Raw genomic sequence first — 10444 nt, 5'->3', positions numbered from 1 at the left:
GCTGCGTCCCTTTGATTTGAGGCGCTCTGGTGTCGGTGCTAATGAGGAGGCTCGCTCCTCTCATCGCAGCGCTAATGAGAGATTACAGCTCTGCCGCAGTCTTGAAACCAGAGTCAAGCTGTATCAAAGCGCCACTCCAAATAAGAGCCTTTCCCAGTGGCTGGTATTTTACAGCCCAGTGGCCAATTTCTAAATCACAGAGGCCAATTATTTCCGAAGCCTTTGGTGTGCAGCTAATGAAGGTCTTGGAAGGACCCTTCTAACTGGTTATAAGCCCCATAGGCGGCAGAGGTGTAGTGGAGGCGGCAGGCACAATTAGCCATCCATAATTCCTGCTAGCAGCTGATTAAAGTCTCTTTATCCGTCTTACCGAGATCAGAAGGGCACATATTTGGGAAATCAAAAATGCATTAGGGGCTGTCAGCCAGCGTCGGGGCCCTGTGCGCTGAGCCCCGGGGGGTGGCATGTACACTGCTGCATGTCCCCCCCTGAGCCCCTCGTCTCCGTGGGGTGCAGCCTCCTCTGTGCGGGTCCCCTGAAGCATCGATCACCCCATCCTGTTATCCTGGCACCCCCTTTCCCTGCATGGAGCTGGGGATGGGATGGGGTGGCCCCTTTGCTAAGGTCTTTTAAGGTGGGCTTTTATCTGCTGCGGAGACACCAAGGGGTGATGGCCTCATCCTGCACCCAACGAGTGGCGAAGCATCCACCAGCCGCCTTTGCTCGCCCTCCCCGGGATGCTCCATGGTGGGAATTCCATGGATGGGGTGAACCCAGACGGAACGCGGACACCCACCCCCCCACCCCGTGCTGGGAGCTGCTGGTGCTGTTGGTTTTCCCACGGTCTGTCCTAGTTCTTTGCGACTCGGGGCGGGGGGGAGCGCGGGACGTGGACCTCTGGTCCCCAACCAGGGGGGGACACATGAGCCGTGGTGTCCCCCCCCCAGCCCAAGCTGGCCACGGGGGCTTCGGGGGGTTGCCCGCACCGAGCCGGGGTGGGATCAAGCCGGGAGGGGGGGGGGGCGTCCCACAGCCGCCTCCTGCCCCCTCCCCACGGGGGCGGGGTAGCGGAGGGGGTCCGCGGAGCCCCCGCGGTCATCCGCGCCCGCCCCGGCGGAGGCGGAGGGGCGACTGGAGGGGGGTGGTGGTGGGGGGGGTGCGTTCCCCCTGCCCGCCCCGGAGCAGAGCCCTATCGGGGAGGCGCCGGGATGGAGCGGGCGGCGGGCGAGGGCCGGCCCCTGCTGCCGGCGGCGGGGGGGCGCAGCGCCGGGCTCTCCTCCGCCGGGGCCGTCTTCATCATGCTGAAATCGGCGCTGGGCGCGGGGTTGCTGAGCTTCCCCTGGGCCTTCAGTAGGGCCGGGGGGGCCGCCCCCGCCCTCCTGGTGGAGCTGGTAAGGGGGGGGGGGGGGGGGGGGGGGGGGGGGGGGGGGGGGGGGAGAACTGGGGGACCGATCCGGGGGGGAGGATGGGGTTGACCTGCCCCGGTGTTTGGGGGGGGTGCTGGTGGGGTCCCTCCCCGTCTTCGCGTCTGCAGCCACGCTTTCAGCTCAACCGAAAATAAAATTGGTGGCTGGTCCCCTACGCGCCCCCAAACCCCCGAATCTAAACCCAAAGTACCCCATGGGGTGCTTTCTCCATCCTTTTGCTGACCCGTGTTACCCGGGGCCACACGGCAACCTGGTCCCTGGCCATGGCCCTGTTGGGACCCCCTGGGTCGGGGTGGGGGGGGGGTGTGACGGAGGGTCGGTGTGGTGTTTCTGTCCCCGCAGGGCTCGCTGGTCTTCTTGGTGAGCGGGCTGGCGGTGCTGGGCTACGCCGCGGCCCTCAGCGCCCAGCCCACCTACCAGGGGGTCGTCCGGGCGGTGTGCGGGGCAGCAGCGGGGAAGCTCTGCGAGGTCTGCTTCCTCCTCAACCTCTTCATGATCTCCGTGGCCCTCCTCAGGGTGGTGGGTGACCAGCTGGAGAAACGTGAGTTGTCCCCCCTGCCTTGGTGGGGGACACACACTCAGGGAGTGAGGGGGAAGGTGGTGCCATGTGGGCTGGGGGCAGCTATGGGGTTTTCTTGTGACGCCCGAGGACGTGGGGGTCCCTGGTGCTACCATGGTGTGATGCTCCTGACCCCCACCCTTGGGCCACTTTTGGGGGTGCAGCTGACCCCCCACTGCCCCCCCCCGCAGTGTGTGACTCCCTGTACCCCAACGGGACGCTGAGTGGGGCCCCCCTGCTGCCCCCCTGGTACGCGGACCAGCGCTTCACCCTCTCGGCTCTCTGTGTCCTCGTCATCTTCCCGCTCTCTGTCCCCAGGGAGATCGGCTTCCAGAAGTACTCCAGGTACCACCTGGGCACCCCATGCCCCAGGCCACCTCCTCCGGGGGCCCTGCAAGGCCATGGGACCCCCCTCTCCCGACTGCTGGAGGGGGGGCCATGTGCTGACGCTCTCCTGTGCCCCGGCAGCATCCTGGGCACGCTGGCCGCCTGCTACCTCACCCTGGTCATCGTCCTGAAGTACCACCTGCAGGCAGAGAGCCTGGGCTCGCCCGAGCCCCCCCAGCCCTCCAGGTGGTGGTGGTGGTGGTGGTGGTGTCATCCCGCATCCCTCCCAGCCCCGTTCCCCCAAGGGTTCCCACCAGGGTGCCCCTGGGTGGGCTGGGGGTGAGCTGGGGACAGTGCTGGCAGGGCGGTGGGCGGGTGGGTGGGTGGCAGCCCCCAACCCTAACTTTCGCCCCAGCAATCCCACCTTCTTCCAAAAATCACCGGGCAGGAGGTTCCCGCGGTGGCATCCAGGCTTCACAGCTTATGCCAACAAGTTCCCCTCTGCTTCCGGGGAACCTCACTCCCTTCGCTCTGCACTTCCTCCCCACCGTGCCACAGGGCCTCCTCCTGGGCCTCCATCTTCAGCGTCATCCCCACCATCTGCTTCGGCTTCCAGGTAGGTCACCCTGGCCCCACTGTCCCCAGCTGCTGGGGCAGTGCTGGCAGCCTCCCGCGGTATCCCGGACCACAGGGACCTCATCCGTTGTGGGTGGGTGGGTGTGGTTCCAGGGAAGGGTACCCGTGGCTGTCACCGGAGGTGGCTGCGGGGCAGGACGCAAGCCCCGGGGGACACAGGAGAGTGGGACAGGGCACCCATGGGTGGGAGGGAAGGTGTTGGGGGTTGTCACTGCACAGACCCCCAACGCTGTCCCCCCGTGCCCTTGCAGTGCCACGAGGCCTGTGTGGCCATCTACAGCAGCATGCGCAACCAGAGCTTCTCCCACTGGGTCGCCGTCTCTGTGCTCTCCATGCTCATCTGCCTGCTCATCTACTCCCTCACCGGTAACCCCGGCACTGGAGCCCTTCATCTCCTCCTTGCCCTGTCCCCAGGGCTCGTCCAGCCTCCTCGGGGCTCCTCTGTCCTTCTCACCGGCACGGCCGCCCACCCTCGCCTCCCCGTCAGCAGGGCTTTACGGCTTCCTGACCTTCGGCGAGGCCGTGGCGTCCGACGTTCTGATGTCCTACCCGGGGAATGACCCAGTTGTCATTGTCGCCCGCCTGCTCTTCGGCGTCTCCATCGTCACCATCTACCCCATCGTGGTGCTGCTGGGCAGGTGAGGGGGCGGTGGCGAGCCACGTGTCCCCCCTTCTTGGCCGGTGCAGCTCTGCTGGGTGCCACCAGCCCCCTACAACCCCCCCTCCCAGATCGGTGGTGCGGGACATGTGGGTGACCCCCAAGCGTGGGACCATGGCAGTGCCCGAGGTGCATGAACGGCGGAGCCGGGTGGCGCTGACGGTGGCCTGGATGGCCACCACGCTCGCCATCGCCCTCTTCGTCCCCGACATCGGCAAGGTCATCGAGCTCATTGGGGGCATCAGCGCCTTCTTCATCTTCATCTTCCCAGGCAAGACCGAGCGGTGGGAGGGAGGGGAGAGGGCTTGCCAGTGCTGAGAGCATTGCTGCAGGAAGGGGAGGGCTGTGGTGGTGGGTGGTCCGTCCTGGCCCCGTTTTGGGGGTGCAGGGACATGCTTGTGGGGGACGCCGCAATGGGGCCTGGGTGAAAGGTGCCATGGTGGCAAGGTTGAGCTTCTGCCATGGTGACAGGGCTGTGCCTGGTGTGCATGACTGGGACCCACACCCTTGGGCCACGCAAAAAGTGAGTGTCTGCGGGTCAGCGGGCAAGGACAGGGGCAGGGGGAGGGTACGGCATCCCGTGACCAGGGTGGCAGGATCCCTGGGGGTCACCCTGGCCAAGGTGGCAGCCCCATAAGGAGAGGGATTTGGGGCACCTGGAGGTACTGAAAGCAGATGCACTTGCTGCGGGACATGGGGCTAAAGGGTGGGTATGGAGGGATGTGCCCAGACATTGGGGATGTGCCTGGGTATGGGGGGTGTGCCCGGGTACCAGGGACGAGCCCAGGCATCAGGGATGTGCTCCGGGTACCAGGGGTGTGCCCAGGCAATGGGGATGTGCCCAGGTATCAGGGGTGTGCCCCGGGTACTGGGGATGTGCCCAGGCATTGGGAGGTGCCCGGGTACCAGGACCCTTGTAAGACCCTATGGGGTGGAGAACTGCAGGGTTTGGAGGCACCCGGTGGGGGGCAGAGGGGCACGGTGCCCCAAGGTGGGCAGCCATCAGGTGTTGGGTGGCTGTTGTGCCGGGGCAGCGTGTCCCCATCGCCGCTCCTGGCCGGAGAGGCTGGGGCACGGCAGCAGTCCCCATCGGGGGGGACCTGGCATGGCGCTGGTGAGTTTTGGGGGTCAGCGTGTGCCAAAGCGTGTCTGCAGTGCCCACGGAGGGAGCAGCAGAGTCTGAGTGAGGATAGAGGTGATGGGGGCGGGGGGGGGGGGGTTCTGTCCCCTTTGGCGGCACCCCAGGACCTTGGGGTCCCGGCTAAGAGGGTGGCCTGGGAGGACCCGTGGATGGGCAGGGGCGAGGGTGCCCTCTGGGGTGCCAAAGTGCTGGGGGGGGGGAAGAAAGGCGGGAGATGAGCAGAGGCACCCAGGTGGGCGACAAGGACTTGGAAGAGGTCCCTTGGAGAGACCCGCCAGGGTGTGAGCCTGGGAGTGCTGTCACGAGGAGAGGGGACACCACGAGCCGGGGCCATGGGGACAGCGAGGGGACAGTCCCCAGGGCAGTTCGTGAAGGTGCACAGTGCCAACGACCCCATGATGAAGCAGCAGTGGGGTTTGGGGGTGAGTGCCGTGTCCTGGGGGCTCGGTGTCCCGCTGAGGTGGGGGGAGGGGGCTGTATGCCTGGGGATGGGGGTGACGGGGGGGGGGGGGGCAGACCCACAGGTCGTGGGGCTGGGGATGGAGCCGGGGAGGGGACAAGAGTGGGGGCATGTGGCAGTAGGGGTGGGGGCTGGGGCTGACGTGGGTCTGTGCCCCCTTGGTGGGGCCACCGGGTGCAGGCAGAACTTGGGGGGGGGGGGGGATCATCTCATGGTGGTGGCTGCCAGAATTTTGACCAAGTCTTGTATGTCATTGCAGTGGGCACAAGGGACGAGGCGGAGGGGCTGCCGGGGGCTTCGGCTGTCTGCCGGCAGCCATGCAGAGCAGCACGGCGCAGGAGGCTGAGACCCCCGCAGAGGGACCCTCACCCAGGGGGAGACACACACCAGGGGGTGGGGTGTTACTGGGGGCTGGCTCTGTCCCACCAGCCCCCTCCTCGTGTCCCCGCAGGGCTGCTCTCATCGCCTGGGGTGTCCTCTCCGTGCTCGGCGGCGCCTTCGTCTGCGGGCAGAGCGCTGCCCTGGCCGTGCTGGGGCTGATGCGCTGAGGGGCCATGGACACCCCATATCGTGCCCCCCCACCCCCACCATCAGCCTCCCACCATACCCCCCCTCCCCAGCCCCATTGCTCCAGACGGCCGCCCCGGACACGGCTACACCGCTGGATCCCATCGCGGTTTTATTTGGCATCACCGTCCTCGTTGTACAGCGGCTAATAAAGATGGGACAGGGTATTGCCACACACCCCGAGGGACCCCCGGGCACGGCGGGGTGGGAGCAGGATGGATGCACAGACACACACAGAGACAGATGTACAGACCCTAGGAGGGGGGGGGGAGGGCAGCCACCCCCACGCCTGCAAAGCACCCACTGCCACCAACCACACGTGAAGGAAACTCCTCGGGACCACCTGCACCCCTCAGGACTAAGGGATGTTCCCCCTTTGCCACCACCCTGACCCCCCCCCCACGAGGGACATGGGTTCCCCATCCATGCAGGCACACACACACTACACCAGGCACAGCCTCCCCCCCGCCAGTCCCCTCCCCGGGTGGCCCTGGGGACTAGCAGGGACCCCCCCCAGCTTACCCCCACCCTAAGGGGGGCTCCAGCCTCCTGTTCCCACCCCTGCTCCTCGTCACCGGCTTCCTTGCCCCCTCGCCATCGCCTGGCTGCCTGCACCCTGCCTGCCCGTGACTGGGGGATGCACCCCCCCCACACCCCTGCCAGCCCCTCCCTGGGACCCCTCAGGGGGGCACCCCCCCCACAGACCCCCCCACTCCAGGGAGAGGTGACCCAGGTGATGGGGTACCAGGGGGGAGGGGGGGATCCCATAGGGTGCTGGGGACACACACGGGGGTTTCCTTCACTGCAGACAGGTCACACCAACACGTCCCACCCCCCCGGCCACGCAGGGGGTCACGGCCACCCCACAGCGGGGACAGGTGATGGTGGGTCCCCCCCCGGCACCGGCGGTCACTCTCGGCTCAGGGTGCACCAGGCGGCTGTGGGGGAAAATGGGTCACCCCCGCTTAGCCCCATGTCACCATGACCCCCCCATCCATCCCACCCAGCCCAGCCCACGCTGTCCCCCACCCTGTCCCCCTGCCCACCCCTGTTCCCCGACAGCGGGAGCAGTGCTGGCCACCCTGGGGGGTCCCTGTCCCCCACCCCACGGGGTGGCCACTCTCCTACCTGGCACGGCCACGCTGGAGATGGCCTCGGGCTGGCTCAGCGTGTCCACCTTGACGTGCTGGAAGCCCTTGCAGGTGGCACTCTGCAGGTGCCTGCGCCGGGGTGGGAGAGAGTGGGTGACGGCCTCCCCCTAACTCACCGTCCCAGTCCCCCCCAACCCCGCGGGCTCCGGCAGGCGCCAGGTCCCAGCAGCCCCGGGGCGTCCTTCCCTTGGGCAAAGCAGCCTGCCATGGGTCAGGGCGACGAGACCTCCCGTCCCCCGTGTCCAAAGGCATCCCCAGGTGGGAGATGCACAGAGACCTCCCTGTCCCCTTTCAACCAGGTCCTCGCCCCTGCCATCAGCCAGGGGACAGAACTTGGAGCTCAGCAGCTCCAACACCCCTCCGCACCCAAGCGCGCCACCCCAAAAAATGAGCTCTTTGCCCTTCCCTACCTCTTCCAGTCCTCCTCAGTCTCCCAGAACTCGTAGACGATGAAGGTGACCCCATCGGGTAGCTTCACCGCGGTGACACTGGCGGGAGCGGGGAGAGGGGTGAGCCCCGAACCATGGCGCATCTCCCCCTCCCCCCCCTTGCAGCCAAAGGTGCGCTGTAGGGTGGGCCACCAAGGGGTGACCCCCAGCAGCCCAGATTGTGGGGAACCCCACCCCCCACCCCCCCACCCCCCCCCAAGCCCATGCAGAAAGGTTTTGGTAGCTGAGCATCACTACACCCCCAAATCCCAGCTGGTTTGCCTCAGCCCTTCACTTGGTGGGGTGCCCCTTGCTGCGAGGGCTGCTGGACCCCCCCCAACCCCCCGACCCACCCCCCGCACCCCCCCCACCCCCCCCCCCTCGATGCACGGCTGCCGGCGGTACCCACTGGAAGCAGTCCCGCTCCCCGGCCACGCTCTTCAGGTACTGCTTCAGGGAGCTGCAAAACTCGCCCAGGTGCTTGTGCGACACCGTCATTTCGTCCCGCACCAGGAGGAGGTACTGCACACCCCCCCCCCCGGCAAAACACAGCAGCACGTGAGATATACCCAAAAACCAGGATGACCCACCACCACCATCACCCTCCCACCTCCCTGCCAGTGCGATGCCGCGCTGCAGGGACACCCCCGCAGCCCACGGGCAGCGCCGGGCGCTCTCACCGTGCAAGCCGTGCTCTCGCTGTCCGACAGCCGCTGGTGCAGGTCAAACCAGAGAGTCTGGGACAAGGGGGGGGGGGGGCAGAAAGAAGAGAGGGGGGTGGGCTGGGGCTGCATGTCCCCGCCAGGCCGGCGGGTTTCTGTGCCCAGCGCTTGGCACAACGCACCGTGCCCCCTTCTCCATCAGGGATGGCGCCGACAGGCGTTTGCGCCCTCCTGTCAGCGTCCTCTGCAAAAGCTCCCCGTGCAGCCGACATCCCCGACACCGTGTCCTCGCATCAGCCCCTGAACAGCTGTCACCTTTTCATGGTCCCCGAATTGCCCCAGTGACACAGGAGGAGGGGTACCCACCTCTCCTCGATGCCTTCCCCAGCCCCGGGCACACTCTTATTCCCTTTGGCAACCACAATCAGCGCTTTCCTGCCCCGACCCACTGCTTTTCCCGCATCCCGCTCCCTTCCCCTTCTGCCCCGCAATCCAGGAGGATTTCAGAAACACCTCCTGCACCGAAACATTTTCTCCTTCAGTCCCTAGATGGAGTGAGACTGCCTCTGCAAGAGACCTTGCCTTCTTCCTTATGTCTTTTTCTTGTTTAAAACTCCCAGTTAATCATTCTACACTCAATAGCTCATCAGAAGTAACACCCTCCACTACCACTCACCCCCCCCAGCTCCCACCCGCGGCCCATGCACACACGCGGCCGCGGCACAAGGATGGGCACAGTCACCTCCAAGTCCCTTGGGGCTTGTGGGGACACCCAAGGGACAGCCCCGCGCCTGGAAACGCTGGCCCTTACCTTGTCCTCCAGCCTGCCGATCAGCTCGGCCAGCCTGTTGATCTGCCCCTCCAGCCCCTCCGCCTTGGTGTCGGGGGAACCTGTGGGGAGGTGGGAAGGCAGTGATGGAGCGAGAGGTGCCCATGGGTACCCCTCAGGAGCCCTGCCGCCCTCCAGGGAAGAGCATCACCTCCAGCTGAGCATCACCTCCGTGCTGCTGCCGGGACCACGGCTCCCTTCCCCGACCACCCCAGGCTGCCGGCACAGCTGGGAAGCGGCCATCTCTTACCAGTCTGGAAGCTCTTCCCATACTCCCTGGGGACCATCCGGCTGGTGGGAGAGTAGCTGGGCACGGGGCTGTCGTACCAGGTGTCCATCAGGCCGTGGCCAGCCTTGCTGGGGTAGTGCCTGCAACCAGAGAGCACACGGGCTGTCAGGGAGGGCAGAGCCGGGCACCTACAGCGTGTCACGAGCCGGCCTCCGGGGAGCCAGCGTCGGAGCATCCTTTTTTGGCGGCTCTGCCACCTCCCAGACCCCTTGGAGAGCAGCAGCGCCCGCACCGTGCCCAGGCAGCGCAGGCTTCCCTCCCGTCCTGTCCTTCAGCATCGCCCGGTGCGGGGAGTGGGTCAGAAATAGAGCAATATCAGTGGAAAGGATGACCCTCTTTCTCCTTCCTCCTGCCCCGATGGGAAGCCTGAGCCGCAGAGGGAGAGGCTGAGCTGCTCAAAGGGTTTCCAGCGTTTCCTTCCAGCAAGAGCAGCTCCGTGCTGGCTGCCTGCTGATGGAGGCGCCAGGGAGCCCTGGCTCCTCTTGACATCTCTCACCAGCCATGCAGCTCCCGGCCGAGTGCCGGGGAGCCGATGGACGCACCACCACCCAGCATCGTCCCTCCCCGGGCACCCGGCTCCCTCCACCGCACTGCGGCCGGGTGCTCTCTCGACCCTCTCTGGCCACCTCGGGCAATTTCGGCTGGCTCCTTTGATGCCGAGGGAGCAATGCCCAGGCTTCTCTTGTCCCCCAAAACCATCTGGTGTGGACCCAACCATGCACACAGGGATGCGATGAGCTGTTCCCAAAGAGCATCCCCAAGATAAGCAAGTGAAAACAGTGATAAAGGTGGCAGGAACATCCCCGTCGCTACGGGCTGAGTAATAACCCCGCTGCCAAGCGCTGAATAATCCCCCGTCAATAGGCAGGAAATTAGGCGAGAACAGACAGAGATTTCCTTTTAATCACAATTTAATGAGGTGTCTCAGGCTTGGACGCTCTGCTCTTGTACTTGGTTTTACAGCCCTTTATTTTGGTGCTTTTTAGGCCACCTCTTTGTCTTCCATGCAGATGTGCGAGATCGTTTTTGGGGGGGCGGTTTTGGTTTTCTTTGGCTCTTATCACCACGAGGAAACAGCTACAATACTCCTCATTATGAACTGGGCCCCGCATGTCGGCAAATAAAAGCCAGCAAAGTCTTTCATGGGCTCTAATCGCTCCGTCTGATGTTGGACTCGTTTCCTCCTCATTGTTTCCCGGGCCCTTGTGCTTTTTCCACGTTTTGTACAAGGTTTGCTGCAGGCCAGCAGTTTCCTTCCAAAACGGGGAGAAGAAAGCAATGTGGGGTGGTGACGAAACCCAGCGCGTTTC

At 65.5% G+C, this 10444-nt stretch overlaps 2 protein-coding genes across 2 annotated transcripts in view; one reads left to right on the top strand and one right to left on the bottom strand.

Moving 5' to 3' along the window:
• Positions 1–1208: 1208 nt before the first annotated feature.
• Positions 1209–3925, top strand: SLC38A8 (solute carrier family 38 member 8; the record flags this gene model as incomplete). Its single annotated transcript, XM_082489640.1, has 8 exons — positions 1209–1391; positions 1770–1968; positions 2178–2331; positions 2455–2559; positions 2872–2929; positions 3201–3315; positions 3440–3587; positions 3679–3925. The coding sequence occupies 8 exons, from the start codon at positions 1209–1211 to the stop codon at positions 3923–3925; spliced, it is 1209 nt and encodes a 402-aa protein (XP_082345766.1).
• Positions 3926–6657: 2732 nt separating this feature from the next.
• The window catches only part of NECAB2 (N-terminal EF-hand calcium binding protein 2), a gene marked incomplete at its 5' end in the record, with an annotated part of 85219 nt that continues 81432 nt past the window's right edge, over positions 6658–10444 (bottom strand). The window contains 7 exons of the mRNA XM_082489363.1: positions 6658–6713; positions 6904–6995; positions 7337–7414; positions 7764–7876; positions 8035–8091; positions 8828–8907; positions 9096–9214. Of these exons, the coding sequence (XP_082345489.1) occupies positions 6685–6713; positions 6904–6995; positions 7337–7414; positions 7764–7876; positions 8035–8091; positions 8828–8907; positions 9096–9214 (568 nt within the window). The 3' untranslated portion in view covers positions 6658–6684. The remainder of the gene's footprint in view (positions 6714–6903; positions 6996–7336; positions 7415–7763; positions 7877–8034; positions 8092–8827; positions 8908–9095; positions 9215–10444) is intronic.

The sequence above is a fragment of the Vanellus vanellus genome, assembly GCF_965231255.1.
Source record: "Vanellus vanellus genome assembly, chromosome: 12".
NCBI lineage: Eukaryota > Metazoa > Chordata > Aves > Charadriiformes > Charadriidae > Vanellus > Vanellus vanellus.
This window is presented reverse-complemented; position numbering and strand designations above follow the sequence as displayed.